Source organism: Callorhinchus milii, unplaced genomic scaffold, assembly GCF_018977255.1.
Source record: "Callorhinchus milii isolate IMCB2004 unplaced genomic scaffold, IMCB_Cmil_1.0 Scaffold19, whole genome shotgun sequence".
Classification (NCBI taxonomy): domain Eukaryota; kingdom Metazoa; phylum Chordata; class Chondrichthyes; order Chimaeriformes; family Callorhinchidae; genus Callorhinchus; species Callorhinchus milii.
This window is the reverse complement of record NW_024704760.1, coordinates 409,000-436,869: the sequence shown is the minus strand read 5'-3', so window position 1 is coordinate 436,869 and position 27,870 is coordinate 409,000. Positions and strand designations below refer to the sequence as shown.

At 54.5% G+C, this 27,870-nt stretch overlaps 1 protein-coding gene across 1 annotated transcript; it reads left to right on the top strand.

The window, feature by feature from the left end:
- The first annotated feature begins 78 nt into the window (after nt 1–78).
- srgap2 (SLIT-ROBO Rho GTPase activating protein 2) lies at nt 79–27,697 on the top strand. The gene is given in 24 exon segments (XM_042342214.1): nt 79–538; nt 1,954–2,281; nt 15,349–15,544; nt 17,421–17,586; nt 17,803–17,865; nt 18,919–19,101; nt 19,382–19,510; nt 19,782–20,003; nt 20,513–20,614; nt 20,906–21,097; nt 21,317–21,401; nt 21,889–21,916; nt 22,195–22,225; nt 22,649–22,709; nt 22,874–22,951; nt 23,088–23,222; nt 23,442–23,547; nt 23,906–24,130; nt 24,826–24,905; nt 25,512–25,692; nt 26,233–26,385; nt 26,602–26,875; nt 27,228–27,353; nt 27,356–27,697. Coding segments are annotated over 23 exon segments (3,159 nt in total). The 5' UTR covers nt 79–538; nt 1,954–2,214; the 3' UTR covers nt 27,632–27,697.
- Nucleotides 27,698–27,870: the final 173 nt, after the last annotated feature.

Here is a 27,870-nt window from a genome sequence, read left to right as displayed (position 1 = left end):
GCGGGAGTGTGTGAGACGGAGGGAGGGAGTGTGAGAGGGAGGGAGGGCGGGAGTGTGTGAGAGGGAGGGAGTGTGAGAGGGAGTGTGTGAGAGGGAGGGAGGGAGGGTGAGAGGGAAAAGACAAGTTCACATCCCCGCGGGAAGGAGATAGTTCAAGAAGAAGAAGAAGAAGAAGAAGGGAAGAAAATCCAATCTGAAGAGAGAGAGAGAGAGAGAGCGAAATAGAAGAAACATTCACAAAGGAAACCTCGAGACCAGACAGGGATTGGAGGGAAATTCCCGAGGAGAGGAAGAAGAAGAAAAGGAGAAGAAAAAATGAGAACGTTTTTCTGAAGTTGGGGATTGAAAAACTTCCCCCAAAAAGGAGAGAAAATGTCAGTTTGGGGGGAGTTTGTCCAGAGGTTGGGAACGGGTGTGGAGTTTGCAACTGAACTGTGAAGAGAAGAGACTTTAAACAAGAAAAAAAGAGTCACTTTCACCCCCTCCCGCCCTCCAAAAAAAAAGAGAGCGAAACGACTTGGATTTTGTACACTTTATGGTGAGATTTGGGGAACTTTTATTATCTCAGAGAGAAAAAAAACTGCTCTATTATATGACCAGATTTTGAAAGAAAAGTATATATTTGTGAATAAGTTTGTTTTAAATATACTATATATTTACTATATATTAATTTAAAAAAATGGAAATAGATACACACATATATATATATATATATATAGAGAGAGAGAGAGAGAAATAGGAAGACTTGTTGGGAACAGACACAGCCTGGGGGGGGGGGGGGGGGGTGGGGGGTGTGATTGGATCACACACAAACCTGGACACGTTTTTGCTCCTCTTTGGTTCACTCAGTTTTATAAATGGATAAGATAGAAGCTGAACATTAGTACATGACATCGGGAATCTCCCTCCCTCCCTCCCTCCCTCCCTCCTCCCTCCGCTCTCCCTGCCTTCCTCCCTCTCTCCCTGCCTCCCTCTCTCTCCCTCCCTCTTCCTCCCTCTCTCTATCGGGGGAAAGGATGAGAGAGGGACAGAGACGCTTCGCTTCATTCGATTCTTACTTTAAGTCCCCATTTTTACGAACGAATTAAAGCCACAATCAGATCAGATCATTTTTTTGGGACCCATTTTCCTCTCCCACGCGACCAACCAGAGGAAATTCCCCAATTCTCTCCGTCTCTCTCTCTCTGTGTGTCTCTCTCTGTCTGTGTGTGTGGTGTCTCTGACTGTCTCTCTGTGTGACTGTGTGTGTGACTGTGTGTCTCTGTGTGACTCTGTGTGTGTGACTGTGTCTCTCTGTGTGTGTGTGACTGTGGGTGTGTGCCTGTGTCTCTGTGTGTGTGTGTGACTGTGTGTGTCTCTGTGTCTCTCTGTGTGACTGTGTGTGTGACTGTGTGTCTCTGTGTGTGTGACTGTGTGTGTGATTATGTGTCTCTCTGTGTCTCCAGTGAAACGTGCATTCTGATTTGATCCGCTTCTTGGAACATTGCCTTGTGGGGAAGTGATTTTTTCTCTCACACTCACTCACTCTCTCTCTCTCTCTCCACATCGGCTTTTTTTTTCTCTCTGGATTGTATTTCTGCAAAACCGAATCGATCGCCTTCTCCCCAGAGGGTGGAGCGGTGGTGGGGGGAGAGGGGGAGAGGGGGGGGGGGTGTGTGTTGGAATCTGCCTTGTGTCCCAGTGTGTGTCGAGGAGGGAGAAGGAATGTGCAGGGCAGAGCCCGTCTCTCCTCACAGCCTCTCCACCATCACATCGCCACACTCTGCCAACCACAGAGACAATAATAATTCGTTCGCAACACTTTCCCTCTCTCGATTGAAACCCTCGCCACGCCGTTTTGCAGGAGGATTTTGGTGCAGTGAGTGAGTGAGTGAGTGAGTGAGTGAGTGAGTAGACAGGTTTGCCAGTGTTAATTTTTCCCCCCAAATGGTTTAATTTCTTCATGGGTTTCAGCTCCAGCCCTGGACACCGAGTCCGCTCTCCCTTCCTGCATCCCACAGACTGTCCGCCTGATAACAACTGCCCGAGGAGTGAGTAATCCATTGGGAAAGGATTATTTTAAGATCTGATTTGAGGAATGATTAATATTTTTGGGGGCTGCCAAAACCTGAGATTTTCTTCAATCAGTATATAAACATATTAGACACCAGAGGAGGGAATATTATTCCGAACAAGAGATAGACAGGAAGAGAGGGAGGGAGAGAGAGAGAGAAAATGACATCGCCTGCGAGATTTAAGAAGGACAAAGAGATTGTTACAGAATACGACACACAAGTCAAAGGTGGGTACATGGTTTTTTTCTTGTGTGGGGGGTGTGTTTGTGTGGTGTGGGGGTGAGAGCACTCAGCTCTGCGTTTGTTATTGTACCAGAAACAGACTAAGACTGCATTCCTGGGCATTGCTGGCTTCATTCAGTACCCCCCCCCCACCACTCCGGCCTTCACTGAAGTGAGTCAGTCAGCCCCTCTCCCCCCCCCCCCCCCCGCCATTGAGCAGCTTGGATTACAAAGATATATACTCTAGATGTTTAATAATAATATTCCTTGCATCTGATATAGCGCCTAAAAACGTCTTCGAGGCGTCTCAAAGCGCTTCACGGGATATACTGTAAAGTGAATTGATTGGCTGTATTTTGTGGGAAATGAGAAATGACGTTTTTTTGAAAAAATTGATTCATTTGACTTTTTTTCATTAAAAAAATAAAAATAAGCACCCACAAAAACACACACACAGACACACACACACACACACACAAAAAACACACACACACACACAAAAACACACACACACACACACACAAATACGCACACACACAGACACACACACACACACAAAAACACACACACACAGACACACACACACACACACACAAAACACACACACAGACACACACACACACACACACAAAAACACACACACACACACACACACACACACACACGAGTCCTGTAATGATAATGAATGCAGTACATCTTGTCTAGTAAACAGTGATGGCATTGCCATTGCTCATCGCCCGCTCAGTGTGTATGTTGGTGCAACATTAGATTGTAACATATTGCAGAATTGTTAATATACATATCTATGTTTATTGTATATAATTATATTTTATGCGGCCGGGTGGTGTAGGGTTGTTTCACTTCCCTCTCAGCCTTATATTTGACTTGGTGGAAGGCCAAGGGTTTCTTTGAGGGGTGGGGCTGTTTGGGGGGGGGGGGGTCGGGCGGGGGGGTGGAATTGTTTTGAGGGGTGCGGGAGGTAATGTCTGTGGTCACAGTTATCATCCACACGTGTTTACCACATTGAACCGGATCGGGTGATGAGAGACAGACAGACCCCTCACTGAGGCCCACTGCTTTTCTAAATGCTTTGTTTCCTCATTTCCCCTTTCCTAATCAAGTTGTGGTCAACCGTCCGTCCGTCTCCCACCCCACGTTCTGTTGGCCTGGGTCTGCCATCTCTCTCCTACCCCCCCCCATGACTATGTGTGTGTGGGGGGCATTAGACCCTGTCACTGGCCTCAAGGTCTGGTGCTGGGCTGGGATGCTGGCAGTAATTAGGAGCAGAATCTCTGCAGAATTATCACCTTCCCCCCTCCTCCCGCGCCCAGTCCCACCCCCTCAGACACCCGCTTCCACAATCTCACCCTCTCCCCAAACCCCCTCCCATGCCTCCCCTCTCCCCAACATCGCTCCCCCCTCCCCCCACCCCAGGACACACTCCCTGACTGCTGTCTATCCTGCGACGCCAAAGCCAATTGTAGCCCCAACTGTTGCACAGCTTGAGACCTGGCTCCTGTGTGTGACTTACACACACAAGCACTCAACAACAACAACTTGCACTTATATAGCAGGGTAGCATCTCGGAGCGCTTAAACACGCTCAACACGCTGACACAATGGAGATACCCAGTCTATTCCCTTCCCACCCACCCCCCCACACACACACAGCTCCCAAAATATGCAGTAATTAAGTCACTGCAGATCCTCTCTCCGCACCCCCCACCCCCACCCAAAAAAAATGGTATCTGGTCTGTAGCTCTGAGGCTGAACTAGTCGGGGGGTGGGGGGGGAGGGGGGAGGGGAAAATGGGTGTCATCCCACCACAATCACTTAACAACTTATACTTAAACAGTAACATAGAAGTCATTGGGGCAGCCAGGGGCGGGTGAGTGTGTGTGTGCACCACTGCTCCCTTTGGTTTCTAGGTCACCTTTTCTATTATTAATTCCCACTTTCTCTCGTTCTCTCGCTCTCTCTCTCCCTCTTTCACTCTATCCGCGTATCCCCGTGGGTTTGCAGCCCGGGTGCTTATCGAGTTTCGCTCTGTACAATTGTATTGATGTGGCCTGAGTCTCTGGTTGGGAATGAATTCCTTACCCTGACAGCCGTCTGACACAGTGAAGACATTCCTCCTGCTCTCGCTCTCTCTCTCTCTCTTTCTCACACATTTTTCCAGTTCTGGAACATTCCCCACATTCGCTCTGATACTGGTGAGGACAATCGGGGAACGGAAGGAAACTTTGCTTCAGGTTTCACCCGCCCGGGAATCGAACCTGGGTCCTCTTGCTTGCGAGGCGAGTGCTCTAACCATCGAGCTGCCGGACTCCCAGAGTAGGAGACACTGACTGGCTTGCGGGGCTGTTGGGTTACGTGGACTCAGATACTCTGGTCTCTTTGATGTGGCAGAAGTGCCTGATTTGGGTGCCGCAGCCTCGCACCATAATTGCGTTGTCGGTTTACAAGCCCAGACAAGCAGCCTGTGTAAGTGGTGGTTCCATGCGGTGGGGCAAGTGGCCCATTGCACATCAAAGCACTCTGCCCCCCCCACCCACCCACTGCCTCCCCCCACCCCCGCACTAAGTGAGCGATGGTACCAGTTGCATCACTGGCCGCAAAGACGGGTAAATCATAGTCGCCCGGGCTCCACCCGTCCATCTCCCCCAACACAGGTCTCTCTCCTCTCCTCCCTCACCCTTTCTCCTTTTCTCCCTCTCTGTTCTCTTCTCATTTCTCTCTCCCTCTCCCTCTCTCTCTCTTTCCCCCTCTACCCTCTCGCCTCCTCTCTCACCCCCCCCCCCCCCTCTTTCACTCTCCCCCTCTCCTCTCCTGTCTCCTCTCTCTTTTCCCATCTGTCCGCTCCAGCAATCCCCATCTGTGTGAGACACAATGTGTGCTGTGGTGGGTTGGGGATGGGTTGGGGGGAGTGATGGTCTCGCTGTGATGTGGGGGGGCGGGGGGGCAGTGCTGGGTGACATTGAGCAGTTGCTACTGGGTGCAGTGTTATTGATCAGTGAACACAGTGTCTGGTATACAGACAGCGGCTCCTCGGGTCAGTGTGCAAAGACTCTGCTTTGACCTAGTTTTGTGGTGCGCTCACAGCAATGTCCTTGGTGACACCTTCCCCCCCCCCCCCCCGCTGATGCTAACAGCTGAGGCCCAGTCAGGGCCCCTGGCAACATTGGGGCCGAGCCCTGTGGGCATTGTCAGGTGAAGTAAGAGGGGTTGAGAGAAGTCACCGCACACACACCGCACCCACATACACCGCAGACACACACACACACGCCGCGCGCACACACACACGGAACCCACACACGCATCACGAACGCGCCCACATGGCACCCACACACACCGCACCCACATACACTTCACACACATACACCACGCACACAGCACATACTACGCACACACGGCACACACACCCACACGGCACACACACCCACACGGCACACACACACCCACACGGCGCACACACCCACACACACCGCAGCTACATACACCGCAGACACACTGCACACACACACACGGCACACACACTGCAATCACACACACTACACACACAAACTGCACCACACACACACACATTGCATACACACACACAAACACACACACGCTACTCACACACACCGCAGCCACTTGGTGCTGGGGGGGTGGGGTAGGGAGTGATGGTCTCGCTGTAATGTGGGGAGGCAGTGCTGGGGGTGGGTGTAGTGCATTGGTAGGGGGGTAGTGCTGGGGGAGAGGGTAGGGCAATGGTGGGGAGGGGGGCAGTGCTGGGGGAAGGGGTAGGGCAATGGTAGGGGGGCAGTGCTGGGGGAGGCAGAGGGCAATGGAGGGGCGGGATTCTGGAAGATGAGATCAGATGGCTGAAGGCACTTCTCTTCTCTGCTCTATCGGAACCCCTCGTGTGATCTCGTGAGGAATGTTGCCGCTCTGCTGTGTGTAAGACACTGAACAAAGGGGTTAAGTGCAGAGTGCAGAGGCCCTGCACTTGGGATTGGCTGCTGAGAGGCCTGTCTCAGTGCGCTGGGGCCCAGCTGAGGAGCAGCCAGGCAGCACTGCAGTTGCAGTGGGTGAGACACAGTGGCTTCACGCAGTATCCTCACTCTTATACGCTCGCAATCCAGCCCCTGCCGGCATCACATCAGACAACTCAGCACAGGGCAGGGACGCGGCCTGAGACACAGTAAAGCTCCCTCTACACTGTGCGTCCTCACTCCCAGGTCAGGGTTAGAGAGACAGAAAAGCTCCCTCTACACTCTCAGATCAGCTACGGGTCTTTCTCTTGACAATCTTCATTTCTTCTCATCCAAATTAACCCAGAAATCCTGATTAAGCCACTCGTCGTCGATTGGATGTAGATATTTAGCACCTTGTTATCTCTCTTGTTCTCTCCCCCTCTCTCAGTCTCTCTCTCACTCTCTCTGGCTGATTGCTGTCAGACACTATTTGAGGCTCTCTCTTCATTGTTGGTGTGTTTGATAGTGGTTGTGTGACTGACAGTGTGTGACGCTGGGTGTGTGATGGACAATCGATGGTGTTTGCAGACTGTGTCCGGCACGAGCTCCTGACTATGGCACGTGCTCAGCTGCAGTCTTTGAAATATTTAATTAAATGGCGTCTGGCCTCAGATCCCAGCCTCATTACCCTGTGTCACAGCCACACAAATAGCCTGTTCCTCGTCTGTTTGGGTAGTAAGGGGAAGCCAGCCTGAGGATAACTGAGTGATGTGATGGCCAGGAGGGTCTGGGTGTGCTCACTCTCAATGCTTCACACACACACTCCTGAGCTGCTCCTAATGGGAATACAGGAACAGGAGGCCATTCAGCCCACCGAGCCCCTTCTGCCAGTTGATTGGATCATAGTCGATATTTTAATCTGATTTTGTACCCCTCGATTCCCGAGTATCTATCAGCCCACAGAGATACTAAGGAGGGGAATTGCGAGGGATCGGAAGGGGAGCAGAGGGGACTGGGAGAGAATGAGGGAGGATTTGAGGCGGTGGGGAGACAGGCAGCACAGTGGGGTGAGGGAAGATGCCTTTATTATAGTGCGGTGCGGGGGCACTTGTCAGGCCTGGTCAGGGTGACTGTCTCCCAGCTCAGGCTGCAGCTGATTAAACCTGACAGCGTACGCCTCTGTCAGTCTGTCTGACTGGCCTGGTTTAGTAATTGAATTCACTTTCCCCCCACCCCCCCCCCCCACACACACACTAGTAGTCCGAGGGGCGGTCTATTCTTTCATTCCCCCTCCCCCCGGGTAGGGAGTCCGGGAGGGAGCGGGGGTCTGGCTGACGAGCTGTGAGGTCTGATGGGAGACAATGGGCTGTGGTGGGGGCAGAGTTATCCAGAGAAGGCATTGGGGTGGGTGGGGGGGCTGTGCTCTGTGTGAGGAGAAGGGGGCGGGTGGTGTCTGTATTCCTTGCGGTTGTTTCTCTTGTGTTTTCACCCACAAAACACACAGTCACTACACTTTACAGTATATTCTGTGAAGCGCGTTGAGACATCTGAACAACGTGATAAGGCGCTGTGTCAAATGCTAGGATTATTATTGTGTACACACAAGTGCAAGGGGGTGCGGCGTGGCTGTGTGCGTGCGCGAGTGTGCGTGTGTGTGTGAATGTTCTCTCTCCCCGAGGCCCTCTTGTGACTCCCTGATTGACTCCTGTTCACTCCCGAGTGGGTGTTAAGCTTTACGGTGATACCTGCAGTCCATCGCTGATGGGTCCGTTCTGGGGGCAGTGTTGTTGCTCCGTGCCCTGTGCAGGGAATGGGGGTTGAGTCGGAGAGTCGCTGACCACCCCCCCACCCCCCCGTGGTTTCACAGTTTGGTTCCGGTTGACTCATTAGGCCAGATGTTTAGCGTCACTCTCAGGAGAAACAGGAAAAGCTGCCCTGATTTACTCCAGATGTGTTGCTGTCTTCCATTTCCCCGCGGCCTGCCAGTCTCCATTGTGTGTGTCTGTGAGTGTGTGTGCGTGTGTGTATGTGTGTGTGTGTGTATGTGTGTAGGCTTCTGTGCCGTTATACATGCCAGAAAGTAAGTGCCTCTCGCACGTGTGCACTTACATGTTCTCTTGCCATCTCTTCTTCAATCGCGCGCTCTCTCTCTCCCACTCTCTTTGTCTCTCAAACTATTCCAGTCTTTTTCAACCTCTTCCATCTCTCCCTCTCTCCTCTCTGCTCTCTCTTTCCTTCCCTCTTCCCCAGTTTTCTCTCCCCCACTCCCTCTCTCACTCCCCCTCTCTTTCTCTCCCCCTCTCTCTCGCTGGCTGTTAACATGAGCAGCCGGGGAATTGGGCTGGAATCTCAGCTGTGCTAAGGAGTCAGAGGTTGAGGAGTGGGATTCCCTCGGGGAATGAAACAAGGCATCTTCATGGCTGGCGTGTGTGGCATTCTCCGCATTACTACATTACTGCGCTCATTAACCCTTCAAAGGCCGGCCCTCCATGCCTGTTAGCAGCAACAACCCCAGCCCCTATGAGTACTTCTATCGATGACAGACTCCTGTTCTTTTCTTTCCGAACGAGTCCCAGTGTCCTAGCCTCAGCCACCCTTCCTGCCAACCCTGTTCCTGCTGTTAATTACCCCCTCGAGTAAAGACAATCTTCCTGGTGTCTGTTCTAAAATCACCGTCTTCACCTCAAACCTGGTCCTCTGCTACTACTGTCTCAGTGTGTCCGATAGTATTGATTGGTCTGCATTTACTCTCAATCCCGTTTTCAAACGCTATCACCTTCACGGCTAACCTCTGAGTCGTCTTCTCTCACGACTGAGGAACCCTGGCTCTGGTATAGACATCCCGGGGAGACACTGTCTATGACACACCGCCATGTCCTATAGGAGGTGAATGAATGGGTTTGGGGGGGTGGATTGTCGGCCAGGACACTGGGAGAGAGAGAATCCCCCTCCTTTTCTCCACAGTGCCGCGGGATCTTTCCTGTCCACCTGACGCAGGGCCCAGACGGGAGCTCAGTGTAATAACCTCCCCATCATTCCCTCTGGCACCAAGTGCTTGATCTGGATCCTGAATCTTTGGGAACGTTTAATACTTGTTCTGGGAGCCTCGCTGACCAGCCTCAGCCCCTCGCTCCATGTGCAACATAGAGAATGTGCCAGGCATTGCTCACGTGTGTATGTGTATGTGCGTGTTTCTGTGTCACTCCACCGCCCCCCCTCCTCCACCAGGACCAGCTGCCTCACTGTTTCCGGCAGTTTGTGCCAATGGGCAGATGGTGACTGTCTGGGTGGGCATTGCCAGGTGAACGTGCCAGGCCCAGCAAGAAGCAACCCCCCCACCCCTCGATGCACTGCCAATTAGGTATCAGCAGCTGGCACGGCTCGGAGGGTGGGGGTTCCATTATCTCTGATCTGTTCAACAGTAATTTCTCCCCCGTCTGGATCAGCTGGGGGGAGTAGGGGTGGTGGGGGCTTGTTGACATGTGCAGGGGGCTGTGTGTGTGTGCGGGGGGCTGTGTGTGCGGGGGGCTGTGTGTGTGTGCGGGGGGGCTGTGCGTGTGTGCGGGGGGTGTGCGCGGGGGGGCTGTGCGTGTGCGGGGGGGCTGTGCGTGTGTGCGGGGGGTGTGCGCGGGGGGGCTGTGCGTGTGCGGGGGGGCTGTGTGTGTGCGCGGGGGGCTGTGTGTGTGTGTGCAGGGGGCTGTGTGTGTGTGCACGGGGGCTGTGTGTGTGTGTGCAGGGGCTGTGTGTGTGCGCAGGGGCTGTGTGTGTGCGGGGGGCTGTGTGTGTGTGTGCGGGGGGCTGTGCGTGTGTGCGGGGGGCTGTGCGTGTGTGCGGGGGGCTGTGTGTGTGTGTGTGCGGGGGCTGTGTGTGTGTGTGCAGGGGGCTGTGTGTGTGTACAGGGGGGCTGTGTGTGTGTGCGGGGGGCTGTGTGTGTGCGCGCGGGGGCTGTGTGTGTGTGTGCGGGGGGCTGTGTGTGTGTGCGCGGGGGCTGTGTGTGTGTGCGTGGGGGCTGTGTGTGTGTGTGCGGGGGGCTGTGTGTGTGTGTGCGGGGGGCTGTGTGTGTGTGTGCGGGGGGCTGTGTGTGTGTGTGCGGGGGGCTGTGTGTTTGGAGAAGCCATGGGTTCAATTGACAGGAATTGAGTGGCAGCCCTCACTGAGAGGGTGTGAGCTGGAGCATGTTTGTGAGCACAAGTGGGTAGTGTGTAATTATGTGTGACCCACACTGGCCTCACATTCTCCTCTCCAGCCACTGGGCAATGGGGAAGTGGCCTTGCCACCTCTAATCACATTCTCTGTCAATCGGGTCCAAACAGTTAATTACAAACCACCTCTTCTCTGTGGACACTTGGCTGGACGTCAGTGATCTTCATTCCCAGATGGTTTCAGATCTGTGGTGTTTAGTTAATGACCTGAATTCCATTTACATTCCCTTTGATTTCCTTCCTGTGTCAGTCTCTCCTCACCCCCTCCCATCTCCTCCTCTAACTCCTTCTTCCCCTCGAACCTTCCTCATTCGTCCCTTCCTCATACAGTCTCCAGCGTCAATGTCTGTCAGTGTCAGTGTGAGTGTCAATGTGAGTATGAGAGTCGGTGTGAGTGTGAATCAGTGTGAGTGTGAAAGTCATTGTGAGTGTGAGAGTCGGTGTGAGTCAGTGTGAGTCAGTGTGAGTGTGAGAGTCGGTGTGAGTGTGAATCAGTGTGAGTGTGAAAGTCATTGTGAGTGTGAGAGTCGGTGTGAGTCAGTGTGAGTGTGAGAGTCGGTGTGAGTGTGAGACGGTTGAATGTGAAAGTCGGTGTGAATGTGAGAGTGAGTGTGAGTTAGTGTGAGAGTCAGTGTGAGTGTGAGTCGGTGTGAGTGTGAGTCGGTGTGAGTGAGAGTCAGTGTTAGTATGAGAGTGAGTCAGTGTGAGTGTGAGAGTGAGTCAGTGTGTGAGAGTGAGTCAGTGTGTGAGAGTGAGTCAGTGTGAGAGTGAGTCAGTGTGAGAGTGAGTCAGTGTGAGTGTGAGTCAGTGTGAGTGTGAAAGTGAGTCAGTGTGAGTGTCAGTGTGAGTGTGAGTCCGTGTGAGTGTGAGTCCGGGTGAGTGTGAGAGTCTGTGTGAGTGTGAGTGTCTGTGTGAGAGTCTGTGTGAGTCAGTGTGAGTGTGAGAGTCTGTGTGAGTGTGAGAGTCGGTGTGAGTGTGAGAGTCTGTGTGAGTGAGTGTCTGTGTGAGTGTGAGAGTCAGCGTGTGTGTCAGTGTGAGTGTGAGAGTCAGTGTGAGTGTGAGTCTGTGTGAGTGTGAGTCAGTGTGAGTGTGAGAGTCTGTGTCAGTGTGAGTGTGAGAGTCAGTGTGAGTGTGAGTCAGTGTGAGTGTGAGTCAGTGTGAGTGTGAGAGTCTGTGTGAGTGTCGGTGTGAGTGTGAGAGTCAGTGTGAGTGTGAGTGTCGGTGTGAGTGTGAGAGTCGGTGTGAGTGTGAGAGGTGGTGTGAGTGCTGACCAGAAGCCCAGCCCCTCCTGTCCCAGCGCCGCTCACCCACAGCTGCTGGAGAGCAATGTAGGGAATGCGCTGAGCGATGCAGGGAATGAGGCAGCCATCGCTGGGAGCTCAGGGACGTGGGGCCAACAGCTCTCATTGTGGTTTGTCTGCCAGAGAAACAGCGCCCCCTCTCTGCACCGTGTCTGTAATAATACACCTCACTATAATAATAATAATAATCCTTGCATTTGATACGACACCTTATCAAAGCGCTTCACAGGATATACTGTAAAGTGAATTGATTGTATATTTTGTGGGCGAAACGCTTCAGCCAATTGCGCACAGCAGCGTCCCACAAACAGTCGTGGATTGAGTGACCAAATTATTATTGGTTTTTTTTCTTGAGGGATTATTATCAGGCTCTGTGTGGAGTAAGGAAACTTGCCCAAGGTTTCGCCCCCTGCCGGGAATTGAACCCAGGTCTCTCACTTGCGAGGCAAATGCTCTAACCACTGAGCTACAGGACTCACATGGATCTTAGGGAAGCATCTCAAAGCACTTCGCAGGATTTGACTGTAGTGACTGTGTGTTTGTAGGCAGGGGCAGGTACACGGATCTGAACCCTGGATGTTCAAATGTAAACTAGAGGAAATCGAGGTTAGAGCGAGGAGAGTCCCGGGTGTGGGGGGGCAGCCAGGAACTGGGGCTGGGCACGTGGTCAGCAGTGACCAGAGGGCAGTGGGGTGGGGAGTGGGGAACACTGTGGGGAAGAGGGGAGGTGACAGTGCAGGGCGGAGGGTTGGCAGATGTAGCTTGTGAGTTGCTGAGATGCAGTCAATCCGCAGTCTCGCTCCATGTTGTGTGTGTGTGTGTGGGGCGGGGGTGGTTGGTGGTGTTGTTTGGGGGTTGTGGGGAAGTTTGGGTTTTCTAGCCTCGGTCACACTCTTGCTCTTGGCTTGGGAGGGGAGGGGGGAGTGAATCCGGGATCAGTTTCCTCTGGGAGTCTCCCAGCTCCACAACAACAAAGTGCTGCTGCTCTTCCTCTCCGCATTCCACGGCATCACATTTCCTTTGGCAACAAGATACCAACAGGGCTGAGCCGCAGGATAGTACTGCACAACGCAGCCCTGCGCAACACAGCCCTGCGCAACACAGCCCCGCACAACACAGCCCCGCGCAACACAGCCCCGCGCAACACAGCCCCGCGCAGCACAGCCCCGCGCAGCACAGCCCCGCGCAACACAGCCCCGCACAACACAGCCCCGCACAGCAAAGCCTGGGGCTCAGTCACACACACTCTCCCCTCAGTCCTAGTCCACACATCACACTCTTTGTGGGATGTTGCTGCGCACAATTGGCTGCTGCATTTTGCCCACAAAACACACAGTCACTACACACAGTATATTATGTGAAGCGCTTTGAGACATCTCAAATGTGTGATAAGGTGCTATATCAGATGCCAGGATTATTATTATCATTGTACGCCGCCCGGCTTGGAGGGCGGTTTAAGATTGCGGTTCTGCCTCCGGGACCGTTCACACTGTCCTGCAGTAAGGGTTAAGACCGATTTACACTGAGCTACCGACTTGATGAGTTTGAGTTGAAGGTCACAGTGCGGGGCTCTCCTGGTGGGGGGGGCCTTTGACTATTGATCAGCATCGGGTACATTACACTGAAGAGGGTCAAGGCCGCGAAGTCTCTGACCTTTTGTTCTGTTTCTCTCGGTGTTTGTCTCTGGCTCGAGATGCTATCTCTGCGGCAGCAAGGTGGTCTATCTTTGGCTGAGGTTTCTGAGCTCTAGCTGTGAGCGGGTGTGTTGAGGTGCAAGATATCAGTGCTGGGACTGGCAGAATAGGCAGAAGGTCGATCGTACATTTAAAATAAAACAAGGTCTCCCAGGGAGTCTCAGCCCTGGTCTGGTCAGGGCACAACTCAAAGAAAGAAAAGACTTCATTTTTATAGCAGTCATTGTTTCCAAAAATGTCTCCCAAGTGCTTCTCAAGGACATTGACTGTCAAGTCACTGGTTTTCTAGGTAAACGCAGAAGCCATTTAATGTCTCGAAGCCGTGATAAGGCGCTATATCAAATTCAAGGATTATTACTATTAATAACACAGCCCAAGGCCCACAATCAGCTTGGAGTGATTGTATCTGGGGATTGCATCTTAAGCGCTCTGAGGCGCTACCCTGTATGGAGGGCACTATATAAATGCAAGTTGTTGTCATTGATGGTTGTCCAGGACTCTGGGTCTGTGTGTGTGAGTGTGTGTGTGTGGGGGGAGGGAGGGCGTTTCTCTCTCTGTGTTGCTGTTAACCTGAGCTGCACGTACCCAATGTGAGGGCTTGAACAACCTGGGATCTCTCTCTCGCATTTGCACTTCTCACACTCACTCCCTGTCTCGCTCTCTCACTCTCACTGTGAGTGGGAGATTCCCTCCTTTAAGTTCCTCCTTTGCGGGGGATTTTTTTTCTCGAAATTTATAAACTGAGAAAATTTTTATAATTGTGTAATATTATTCTGTGGCGCACGGGGAGGGGGTGGGGGCTGGGACGGAACGTGCCAAGGGCCCGGTGATTGTGTTCGGTGACCGATGCTTGGTGATCACTGACCGGTATTTGGTGACCAGTGATTTGATTGGTGACCGATGCCCGTTGACCAGACGCTGTGACTGGGTTTTGGGGAAATTTCCCCCATTGCTCATCATTCCGAACTCCTGGTTGTCAGCAGTTGTGGGAGTGAGGAACTTACTGTCCTGCACACACACACACATAGACACACACATATGCACATATATATACACACATAGAGTGAAACTGAAAGCCTGAGACTGGGGGGGGCTTTCATTAGCCCCTCCCTCTGCAGCTTAACCTAGACGGTAGATTACGTGCAGAAGGAGAGAGGGCAGGCTGGCCACTGAGCCACGCTGAGCCGAGAAAGGCTGGCCAGAACACGGATGAAGAGCTTAGAACACAGGCGTAAAGGTACTCGAGTCGTCGCACAGCTCCCTGCAATGATCTGAGATTCTCAACTTACTGGTGAACACGGTCCATCTTCAATTAGATTCTCGCTCGTCCTCTCTCTCTGTCTCTGCTTCTCTCTCAGTGTACCTTTTCTCTGTGTGTCTGTATGTGTTTGTGTGTGTGTGTCTCTCTCTCTCTGTCTCTCTCTCTGTCTCTCCCTGCGTTTGCCTCTTTCTGTGTGTGTGTGTTTCTGTGTGTGTCTGTGTGTGTGTGTATCTGTGTGTGTGTATGTGTGTGTCTTTGCTTGTGTGTGTGTGTCTCTCTGTCTCAACTTGTGTGTGTGTGTCTTTGCTTGTGTGTGTGTGTGTTTCTGCGTGTGTGTGTGTGTATATATGTGTGCGTGTGTGTCTTTGCTTGTGCGTGTGTGACGGTCACACTCAGCCCCGGGGTGTGTGTGTGTGGTTTCTGCCTGTCTTTGGAAGTTGTTGTGTGTCGACCGGTGTTTGGCTGTGAGAGCGCAGCTCACTGTAAACATTGTACGCTGCGGGAGTGGGGAAGGTCACCGAACTGTGTCAATACCGGGTGGGGTGGACGACGACAACACTGCATGGGTGGGTTGTGGGGGTGGGGTGGGGAGAGACACTGCGCTGACGGCCAATGCACTGACCCCAGCGTTGCTGTTGTTGTTGTTGCTGTTGCAGAGATCCGGGCACAGTTGTTGGAGCAGCTGAAATGCCTGGAGCAGCAAGCAGAGGCGCGGGTCCAGCTGCTGCAGGACCTGCAAGATTTCTTCCGCAAGAAGTCGGAGCTGGAGCTAGAATATTCCCGCAACCTAGAGAGGCTGGCCGAGAGGTTCTCAGCCAAAACCCGCAGCACCAAGGAGCACCTGCAGCTCAAGTGAGTGCACGCTGCAGCCAATCACTCTGCACCCCCCCCCCCCACCGAGCAACCGCGCAGCTCCCACGGAGCCCTAAGCACCCACACAGCCGCCGAGCAGTCATGTGCAGTCACCACACAGCCTCCGCGCGCGAAGCCTCCATGGAGCTGTGCAGCTCCCGCACCCTGCCCCCCGCAGCCACACAGCCCCCACGCTGACCCGTGCACCCACCTAGCCTCTCTCGCACACTCTCTTGCACACTCACACACTAAATCACACTCTCACACAGAGACACTAACATGCACACTCACGCTGTCTGTCACACACACACGCACTCACACACTCATGCAGTTACACTGTCACACGTGCACACACATACTGTCTCACACACGCACACGCACAGTCACACACACAAGCCCAGGACCTTGGAGCTGAGCTGACTGTGATGTAAAGCTCTCAGGGCCTGGCCCAGGCTGGGCTGATATATTTTGATATATTTAGGACATTAACCAACACTGTCTTAATACATCATTCTGTGCTTCACCGGCTTCCGGCCCATTCCGTTAACCCTCTGAGTGCTGACTGTGGAATGTTCCGGCAGCTTCAGAGGTTTGTGGTCACCAGCATCTGGTGAGAGGGTTGCTGACGCTGACATCTCCCCCACTTCCCCCCTCCCTCCCTAGCGCTCGGGACTTTGTGCCTGTCCCCCAACCTCCCTGCACATCTGTGTGTGTCTGTGACGGTGTGTGTGACAGTGTGTGTGAGTGTGGACAGTGTATGTGAGACAAGGTTTATGAGTGTGTGAGTGTGGACAGTGTTTGAGATGGTGTGAGTATGTGTGTGTGTGTGTGAAACAGGGTGTGTGTGTGTGGATAGTGTGTGTGAGACAGGGTGTGTGTGTGTGTGTGCGGACAGGGAGTGTGTGTGTGGATAGTGTGTGTGAGACAGGGTGTGTGTGTGTATGTGTGTGAGGGTGGACAGTGGGGAGACGTCCAAAGAAGCCGCACCCTGTGCCCAGGTCCCGAGGATCCCACATCAAAGCCTTTAACTTCATGAGGAAGTGGTATTTTACCAGTGTCACCAACGGGCGCACAACAAGATCAAGGGGTGAAGCTTGTTTGGTCTATTTAATCTCTCTCCATCCGTGTCCCCACTCCACAGCTCAGCTGGTTCTGAGTCACAGTCACGTCGTACCTCGCTCGCCTCACTGTTCCTCTTCTCCAGTTTGCTCCAGTCCTCAGGGCATCTGACTCCATTTCCTCCTGCGGGGGTGGTGGTGGGGGGGGTGAGGCAGGGAGATGATCTGTCTGCAATTCCTGGCGTAAACCCAGTTCTTTGACCGCGTCTATTGCTTCGTCCCCCGGTGTGTGAACATTCTGCATCCACCCCACCCCCCGCCCCCCCATTGTGAAGCGTCCAGACACTAATCAACAACAACAACAACAAGATTCCATTTATGGAGCGCCTTTCACATCGGGAGGACGTCCCAAGGCGCTGTTCTAATGAAAGGTGCTAATCAATCTAATGAAAGGTGCTGGACAAATAAATGCAAGTTGTTGTTGACTCACGGCTGCTCTCGGGCATGTGGCCACTGTGAAAACCATAACCGTGAGCGTGCGCTCACGCCCGTGAGCATGCGTTCACAACTGTTGAAGTACGAGCCGTGTTGAGAGAGAACAGTGTGGTGATGGGGGATCAATTTGTTGGTGGCTTATTGACACACACGCCTGCACACTGCACTATACACAGCTTTACCCCACAGTGTTTTATTGACAGGTTTCTCTCTCACCCTCTCGCTCTCTCCATCGCTCTCGTTCTCGCTCTCACCCTCTCTCTCTCATTCTCTTTCTAACTCGCTCTTCCTCTCTCTCCTCTTCTCTCCCTCTCCCTGAGCAGTAGGAAGGACCAGAATGTGCTGTCTCCTGTAAACTGCTGGTATCTGCTGCTGAGCCAGGTGAGGAGACAGAGTAAGGACCATGCCTCCCTCAGTGATATCTACCTGAACAACATCATCCCGCGCTTCACTCAGGTCAGCGATGATTCTGTCCGGCTCTTCAAGAAGGTAAGTAACTCCCATTGTCTGCCTGAACCCCCCCCCACATCACCTCCTCTCACCTCCCTTCTCCCGTCGCACACATTCCCCGTTGCACACATTCCCCGTCACCTCCCCACCCCCACTCCCGTCACTGCAGATCGGTTGTGCTGTGGTGTTGTGACAGCCAGGGTGGGCTAGTGCCGGGGGCTTGTCTCACTGGCTTTGTGCCCTGTGTGTGTGCAGAGTAAGGAGGTCGGTGGGCAGCTACACGAGGACCTGATGAAGGTATTGAACGAGTTGTACACGGTGAGTCTGACCCTCCTAAATGACCTGGGGGGAGGGGGGGAAGGGGCTCCGGTGGAGGTAGAGCTCTGGAGGTGGTAAAAGCTGTTCTTCCTGAGCCGTGTTAGCAAACGGGATGCACGCTCACACATGCTTAATCACGTTCATTGGCACACTTGTACTTAACTGACTCTCACACTCCCTCTAATGCACAGACACACGCATAGGCACATGATATAGCGCCTTATCACATTGTTGACTGGGGTGGATGGCGGGGGGGGGCGGAGAGTGTGCTGGGTCTGCCCAGCATTCTGGGACATCAGAGACAGATGTGCGGCAGCTGGGGGTGGATTGTGGTCTGCTCCCAGATGGTTAGCAAAGACCATCAAACTTCCTCCCTCACAGGGCTGCAGCTTTCTGATGATTGCCGGGGAGGATAGGGTGGGGGGGGGGTCGGGAATGTGTCTGATGTTAAGAATCTCCAGTGTTGGGGGCTGTGGTTCTGCCCCCAGCTGTGAGCCTGTTAATGCGAGGAAGTGAGGGGAGCATTGAGACCAGGTGTGTGAGAGCTGTACATACACGGACAGGAGACCCTGTGGCTCAGGGCAGGGGGGGGATTCACCTTTTGGGACACATCTGTACATACATTGCCTGCTCCCCCTCCCCCCCCATGTCTGTGTCTCCCAGCCCCTCTCCCACCCTCCACCCCTCGGTGACTGACAGCCACACTGAGTTGCCGTTCCTCTTCCCCTCCAGATACTTTCGTTATTAATAATAGTTTGCAGTTATGTGTCGCCCCACTCTCAGTCCCCACTGATTCCCTCTGGTTACTAACATGGCACTGAGCCTGTCACTGCTCACAGCCCCCACCACTGCCTCCCCCCAGCCCCAACCCCAAACTCACCAACCCCCTAAAAATATACCAGCCCAGGGCTGCCTTCAGACCAGCACTCACACTGACCGACCAGGAGTGTAACAGGAGTGCAATGGGGAGTGTAATGAGTGTAACGGGGGTGTAGGCAGAGTGTTATGAGAGTGTAATAAGAGTATAACAGGACTGTCCCCCCCGCTGCCCAGGTAATGAAGACGTACCACATGTACAACGCTGACAGTGTCAGTGCGGAGAGCAAGCTGAAGGAGGCTGAGAAGCAGGAGGTGAAGCAGATGGGCCGCTCTCCAGAGCCAGCCGCTGGCCTGAGGCTCGAAGACAAACACCAGCGGAGGAGCTCGGTCCGCAAGATCGAGAAGATGAAGGAAAAGGTTCGGGAACTGGGGAGGAGCGGGGTGGGGGAGGGTGGGCGGGCGGCGGGGGGAGAGGTAGAGAGTACACCGGGCTACATATCATTCCCGTCTCCCAGCTCTCTCTGCAAGGGCCAGTGAGGGTGACCGGGCTCCACTCCGCCCCCACCCCGCCCGCATGCTAAGCTGTGTCGAGGGGAGAGTATGTGTCTCCCACTGAGGGTGGGGGATTAGGACCTCTCTGTCTCTTGTCACACTCTCTCTCTCTCTCTCTCTCTCTCTCTCTGTCTTGCTCCCTCAGCGTCAGGCCAAGTACATGGAGAATAAGCTGAAGGCCATCAAGGCGAGGAACGAGTACATCCTGGCCATGGAGGCCACCAACACCTCAGTCTTCAAATACTACACCCACGACCTGTCCGATCTGCTCGATGTGAGTACCCCCCCAGCCTCCCACCCTCCGGACCTCACTCCCCCTCCCCCCACCCACAGCACACTCCCCGGAGCTCTCTCCTACTTACCCCACCCACTGGCGCTCTCTACTCTAACTCCATTCCCTGCTCGCTCCCCATGGTGCTCTCCCTCTCTCTCTCTCTCTCCCCCCCATGGTGTGTGTCCCTGTGTTCCCTCTCTCTCTACCCCCACGGTGCCTGTCCCTGTGCCGGCTCACGGTGTGTCTGGTTGCCCCCTGGTTGCCCTGGCAGTGTTGTGACCTGGGTTACCACGCCAGCCTGAACCGGGCAATGAGGACGTACCTGTCTGCGGAGTTGAACGTGGAGCAGTCCCGGCACGAGGGGCTGGAGCTGATGGAGAGTGCGGTGGACGGCCTGGACCCGACCAGTGACAAGCTGCGGCTGATGGAGCTTTACCACAATGTCTTCTGTCTCCCCCCACGCTTCGACTTCCAGCCACACATGGGCGACACGGTCAGTGAGAGCGAGTGTGAGCGAGCGAGCGTGAGTGAGTGTGAGCGAGCTGGAGTGAACGAGTACGAGCAAGGGAGTTTGAGGGAGTGAGTGCATATGTAAGCGAGCAAGTATGAGTGTGAGCGACGAGTGTGTCTGGTGTATTTGTGTCTGGTGTGTGTGCGTGTCTTTGATGTGTGCGTGTCTCGTGTGTGTGTAGTGACTGTGTGTGGTGTCTCCTCGCTTGGTGGAGTGGGGTCGTGACTGTGCATGGTGTAGTGACTATTGTCGGTGTATCCCCGTGGGCAGTGTGTGTGTCGTGACTGTGTGGGGTGATGTAGTGACAGTGTGGGGTGGTGTAGTGACTGTGTGGGGTAGTGGAGTGACTGTGTGGGGTGTAGTGACTATTGTCGGTGTCTCCCCGCGGGCATTGTGTGTGCAGTGACTGTGTGGGGTAGTGTAGTGACTGTGTGGGGTGGTGTAGCGACCGTGTGGGGCGGTGTAGTGACTGTGTGTGTCCCCGTGGCCAGGCTTCACAGCTGTACGCACAGCAGCCGGTGCAGGGGGAGTTAGTCCTGCGCTGCCAACAGCTGCAGTCCCGGCTGTGCACACTGAGCATCGAGAACGAGGAGGTCAGTCATCGTGTCCTCACCACACTCACTGCACCCTCTCCACAGTCACTACACTACACTCACACCACACTCACTGCACCCTCGCCACGGTCACTACACTCACACCACACTCACTGCACCCTCCCTCGCCACAGTCAGTACACCTACACTCACACCACATTCACTGCATCCCCGCCACAGTCACTACACTCACACCACACTCACCACACTATCACCGAGCCTGCCCGGGGCAGGAGGGAGCTGCACTGCTCTGGGTGATGCTGAGTAACCCCACTACCCCCCTACCCTCAGGTGAAGAAGACGATGGAGGCGACACTGCAGACCATACAGGACATGGTGACTGTGGAGGACTTTGACGTGAGCGACTGTTTTCACTACAGCAACTCCACCGAGTCCGTCAAGTCCTCCGACACCTTCCTCAGCAAACCCAGCCTCGCCAAGCGCCGCGCCAACCAGCACGAGACTGAGCTCTTCTACTTCACCGTGAGTATCACACTCACACTCCTCTCGCACACTCGCCTCTCACGCTCTCTCTCACGCACTCTCTCTCGCGCTCTCTCACCCTCTCTCTCACGCTCTCTTTCATGCGCTCTCTTTCACGCTCTTTCTCTCACGCTCTCTCTCTCTCGCGCTCTCTCTCGCACGCTCTTTCTCGTGCGCTCTCTCTCACGCTCTCTCTCTCTCTCTCTCTCACACACACAGAAGCTGAAGGAGTACCTGGAAGGCCGGAGCCTGATCACCAAACTACAGGCCAAACACGAGCTGCTACAGAAGACTCTGGGCGAGAGTACGTCCCTCTTCCCCGCTGCCCTCTGACACTCCCCACCACCCCCCCACCTGCCCCGATCCACTGCTCCCCTGGGGCTTAGCTCAAACCGGGGCACGAGGGGGTAGGACTCTGACCTTGAACCCCGACACCTGCTACAGGGGCTTCTGAAGCCAACCATGTGTTATTCCCCATTGTTTAAGTGAACTGATCCTCTTGTCCCAGGAGTGTGATATGGAGTCGTTGGGTCCAGTTCGTTGGGGTGGGGGGGTGGGTATATTTGGGTGCCAACTGTTGTTTGGGAAGACATTAAGACATTTGATTTGCTAATTATCAGGTTGTGAGGATTTTGAGAATTGTAAACCTTGAATAATGTTAATAACAGCTGTCGAACATCCCCTATCTGAGTGGCAAAGGTTTAGTTATTGATCAGCTGCTGGTTAATTGGTGATCGATCAGTCACTCGTCATCTGTCTCACTCCTCTCTCCTCTCCTCTCTCCTCTCCAGGCCAGAGACCGGACTTTTCGCTCGGCAGGTATTTTCACCTCCTCCTCGCTGCTCGTCAACCCAATCTGTCTTCACACAAGCCTTGCACACTCGCCGGGGGCACACTTATTGGTGTACACACGCTCACGTACCCCGCACGCTCACCTGCACAACAAGTACGTTCGCACACTCATACATGTACGCACACAAGGCGTGCGCTCACACACACATGCACACCGCAGAATATCCAGAGTCTGTTCCCCTCTGTCACTAACGCTCTCCTCCCCACCACCCCCCTCTCCCCCTCCCACCCCCGGTGCTGACCAGTGACAGGAGGAACTCCAGTGTCCGGAAACAGGTAACGGATTTCACCTTCAGCTGTTGACGTTACTTTGCCGTCTTAATCTACGGGATTTCATAATAATAAAAATATAATCCTTGCACTTATCACAGCGACGAGGCCTCTCAAAACGCATCAGAACATCTCACCGCGAGGTGTAGTGACTGTGTGCTTTGTATACGATTTGCATCCCGTCATTAAGAAATCCGTGACTTTGTCCTCTCCGGTGAGAGACGAAGGAATTATTTCCCACTGAGGATGTGTGTGTGGGGTGGTGGAAGGTGGAAAGGGTGTGAGCTGTCTGTGTGAGCCCAAAGCTGACCTATATTCCCATCGATATTCCCCTGATATTCCCAGCGCTATTTCCAGCGCTAGTCAGACAGTTGCCCACTCACTGCCCTCTCCTCACACTGACCTGTTTGCCCTCTGGCCTGACTGTAGGATGGGAGCCAGATCATTCCTCTGGTGGTGGAAAGCTGTGTGCGGTTCATCAGTCTGCATGGTAGGTACCAGCTCTCGCTCTCGCTCCGACAGAGAAACCCTTAACAATAATCCGGTGTGTGTTACTCCGCCAGGTGGGGGGGGGTGGCGTGGGGTGCGGAGGGGCAAAGGGGGCCGGATTATCGATGGTAACTTCTAAACCCGGCGATTTTTCTCCCCTCTCAGGCCTGAAACACGAGGGAATATTCCGGGTGTCGGGGTCACAGGTGGAGGTTAACGACATCAAAAATGCCTTTGAGAGAGGTGAGGGCAGGGGCGAGGCCATGGTGCTGGGGGAGGACTAAGACACGGGGGGAGGGGGCCGCTGTGCTGGAGACAGAGGCGGTGGGGGTGGGGAGGTTACACCAGTTACAGTGAGTGAATGACTGTTCATTACCAGGTGAGGACCCGTTGGCAGGCGACCAGAACGACCACGACATGGACTCGATCGCGGGGGTCCTCAAACTGCACTTCCGCGGCCAGGACAAGCCACTCTTCCCCAAGGAGATCTTCCACGACCTCATTTCCTGCGTCAGTGAGTTCCCGGGGATGGTTGGGGGGCGGTCGTGGGGGTGGGGGCCATCAGCTTCTGACCAGAGAATATCTCTCTCTCTATATCTCCGTCTCTCTTTCTATCCCACTCTCCAAACCCACCCCACTCCCCAACTCTATTCCCACCTGTCACCCTCTCCCTGTCGTGTTTGTGAAACCTTTGTGACTGTAAATAATGTGGTGGTCGTCTCTCTGTACACAGAGACAGAGAACCTTCCAGAAAGAGCTCTCCAGATGCGGAAAGTCCTCCTGACCTTGCCCAAAGCCACCATCATAGTCATGCGGTATCTCTTCTCCTTCCTCAGCCAGTGAGTGTCTGGCTGTCCTCTCTTCACACACGGGGGTGAGGGGTGGGTGGGGGGGGGGCGACGAGGGTTGGGGGGGCAGGAGGCAGGGGGTTTCAGCGATTAGCTCCACTGGCAGACATGAGCGCGCACGTGTGTGGGGGTGGTGGTGGGAGGAGTGCGTGTGTGGGTGGAGCGGGGAGTGCGTGTGGGGCGGTTGGAGTGTGTGTATGGGGTGGAGTGTGTGTGTGTGTGTGTGGGGGGGGGGAGGACGAGGTGGGAGGGGGGGGGGGTAAGGGCAGTTATCTCCGCTGATACAGGTGATGTATGGGTTGTCTATATCTCTGACGCTCCCCTCTCCCCCTCCCTCACCCCCACCCAGCGTGTCCCACTTCAGCGATGAGAACATGATGGACCCCTATAACCTGGCGATCTGCTTCGGGCCTACCCTGATGTCTGTGCCTGAGGGGCAGGACCAGGTGTCGTGTCAGGCTCACGTTAATGAGCTCATTAAGTCCATCATCATCCACCACGACATCATTTTCCCGGGCCCCAGGGAGCTGGAGGGGCCCGTGTACGATCGGGGCCTCCCGACAGAGCATTACTGGTGAGTCCATCAACAACAAATTTCATTGATATAGAAATGTGGGAAGGTGGGACCGTTTCGGGTCAAGCGGACTCCCTGCGCTCTCCCCCACCCCACATTTCCCCCACCCCCCCTCCCCACATTTCCCCCACCCCCCCTCCCCACATTTCCCCCACTCCCTCTCTCCCCAGAAGTAAAAGGGAAGAGAACTGATGGGAAAATTTATATATAAAATAATCTGGGAGTGGGTGTGTGTTTCTCTCTGTGACTCTATGTGTGACACTGTGTGTCTGTGTGACTCTTTATCTGTGTGTAACTCTGTATGACGTGTGTCGGTGTCTCTGTGACTCTCTATATAATGCTGTGTGTCTGCATGACGCTGTGTGTCTGCGTGACGCTGTGTGTCTGTGTGACGCTGTGTGTCTGCGTGACGCTGTGTATCTGTGTGTGACGCTGTGTAACTGAGTGACACTGTGTGTCTTTGTGTGGTGCTGTGTGTCTGTGTGACGCTGTGTGTCTGCGTGACGCTGTGTGTCTGCGTGACGCTGTGTGTCTGTGTGACGCTGTGTGTCTGCGTGACGCTGTGTGTCTGTGTGACGCTGTGTGTCTGTGTGTGACGCTGTGTGTCTGTGTGACGCTGTGTGTCTGTGTGTGACGCTGTGTGTCTGTGTGGTGCTGTGTGTCTGTGTGTGACGCTGTGTGTCTGTGTGTGACAGTGACAGCCCGCTGGGGGAGCGAGCCTCTGCTGGAGACCTTGTCCAGGAGCTGGGAACAGAGCCTCACACCAGCGAGGATGGTACGTGCTGCTCTCTGAGCGTTTTAACCTTTTATATCAACTGTTTCTGAGAGGTTCCCCAGAAGTGAATACATACAGTGCAGTGTGTCAGCTCATACACCTCAGCCCAGGCCTGAGTCGGGCCTGTAAACACAGTCCTGCTCTGGGCACAAGTGGGGGCGGTATTTGGGGCTACAATTGGCCTCACGGAGCCCCAGCAGGAGGTCTCTCCACCCTGGTCTCCTCGGGGCTGTCCTGGCTCCAAAGTGACTTGTTTGGCCGCAAAATGTCAGAATTGATCCCACCCAACTCTCTGCACCCAACCCACTCCTGCATAGGAGAGCAGGGTGGTTCCCTCCGGAGAGAGAGGGAAGAGAGAGAGAGAGAGAGAGGAAGAGAGCGCACACTGCATTCTAAACATGGGGAGGTTTCTATGTGTGGGCGGCATACGTACGTGGAACTGTTCCTCTGTTTAGTTGACTCTTAAACACAGTGATGGGTTTCCATGTGTGTTGGTTGCCCGGTGACCAAACTAAACACATGGGGGAGTCGGAGCTGCCGTGTGCTGGTGTGTGTGTGTGGGCTGACGGCTCGGGGGTGATGATGTAGTTTGATGTCTGGTTGCAGAGAGCGAGCCGATAGAAGCCATCGCCAGATTTGACTATACTGGCCGCACGGCCCGCGAGCTGTCCTTCCGCAAGGGGGCCTCGCTACTGCTGTACCACAGGGCCTCGGCGGACTGGTGGGACGGGCGGCACAACGGTATCGACGGCCTCGTTCCCCATCAATACATCGTGGTGCAAGATACGTAGGTGACCCTTCCCCCACCCACACCCCCCTCCCCGCCCCCAACCTGATATATTCCCTCTCTACGCTTTGCTAGTGAGGCGAGTGCTCCAAGCGGCTAGAGTCCCTGTAGCTCAGTGGTTAGAGCCCTGGCCTCACAAGCGAGAGGACCCAGGTTCGATTCCCGGGTGTGTCATGGAGAAACCGTAGGCAAATTTCCTTACTCCACACACACACGCCTCTGTTTATCAGCAGTCAGGAGGATCCCGCTTGTTAGTCAATTGGTGAATCGCTTTTCCAAGGGTAATAATCCCTTCAAAAAAAATAATAATTTGGTGACTCAATCCACGACTGTTTGTGGGACGCTGCTGTGTGCAATTGGCTGCCACGTTCTGCCCACAAAATATGCAGTCACTACACTTTACAGAATATTCCGTGAAGCGCTTTGAGACGTCTCGAAGGCGTGAAAAGCGCTGTATCAAATGCAAGGATTATTGTTATTCACTGAAGATTAATTGCCTTGTTATCCTTACCCCCCACCCCCACCCCCGCTGCTCCCCAGGGATGACACCTTCTCTGACAGGCTGAGCCCGAAGGCTGATGTTGACGGGGGGAGCGAGCCCCCCCCAGAGGAGAGAGCTGCCCCCAGGAGCAGTCTCAGCCTCAGCTCCCCCACTGGCCACGTGGCTGATATCTACCTGGCCAACCTCAACAGGTCAGTCACCGGGGTGAGGGGCTGAGTGAGGGTTACTGTCTGTGAGGGTCTGTGTCGGGAGTGGTGTCGGCATGTGACAGGGTGTGTGTGTGTGTGAGGGTATGTCTCAAGGTGTGTGTGATGTGGGGATCAGTGTGTGTGAGGGTGTAGCTGTGGGGGGGGTGTCAATATGTGTCAGGGTGTGTGTGAGGGTGAGTGACTGTCCCCATGTCTCAGACAGAGGAGTCGGCAAACGGTGGAGTCAGCGAGCATCAGACGATCGCTGAGGGGTGAGAGCCATGGGCTGGCACTGCCCAGCCCTGAGCCCCCAGCAGGGGGCAGGGAGACCCCAGAGAAACGTCCGGTGATGGGACACGGCAGCCTGAGTGCCCTGACCCGCCGCACGTCCACCACACGGCCTGACAGCCCACAGGTCCGCAAAGCGACTGCTGCCGGCAGGTCAAAGAGCTTCAGTCACCACCGACCCCTGGACCCTGAGACCATCGCCCAGGTACGGCTGTCACTGACCCCCTCGCTCACCCCTCTCCTGCTCCCCCCACCCCCCACCCACAGCTCGACTACTACCCGCCTTTCAAAATAAATGTGGTCACTCAATCCACTGTCTGTGAGGACGTCACTGGACGCAATTGGCTGCTGCGTTTCATCCACAAAGTACACAGTCACTACACTTTGCAGTGTATCCTGTGAAGCGCTTTGAGACGATTTGACGACGTGATGTGACGCTGTATCGAATGCCAGGATTATTGTTATTATTGTTGAGATTATTATTTATTATTGATTATTACTGTTACCTGTTAGAGGCCATTGGGCCAGTCTGAGCTTTTTACGGCGCTGTGTTACAGGACATTGAAGCCACCATGAACTCTGCACTGAACGAGCTTCGGGAGCTGGAACGACAGAGCGGCGTGAAGCCGGCTCCTGACGTGGTGCTGGACACACTGGAGCCCAGCAAGGCTGTGGGGGGGCCGGGGGGCCGGGGACAGAGCCCGTCTCCGAGCCCTCCAGCCCACTGCACTCCCGTATCCTGCGCGACTGCGAGTCCTCGCTCCAGCGCAGTGCAAGCTCCTCCTGTGACCTTCCCTGCGCCTTCCGTCCCGTCAAGTCCGTCAAACTCGCTGTGCAGGTCAAGCCCCCCGCGCTCAGGCCCAAACCTGCTGTCTTCCCCAAGTCATCGCCCCCCAGCACCAGCCTGGCATCACCCCCCGGCCAGCAGCCCCCACCCCCAGACAAGTCCTGCACCGTCTGAGCCCCCACCCCCTGCGCACAGACCCCTGCACACAGTCTCGCCCCCCCACCACCGCTCGCTCCCAGTCTTGTTCTCAGCTAAACTGGAAATAAACACGTGTGGGCGGGTGGGTGGGGTGGGGGGTGCGGGGGAGAAGGCAACATTGTCACCGTTTTGCAGCTGCTCTGAGAAGCCCCAACCCCCCCCCCCCCACCTTCACACCCCCAGCCTCCTCACTCTCTCTCTCCCCCCAAAATTGC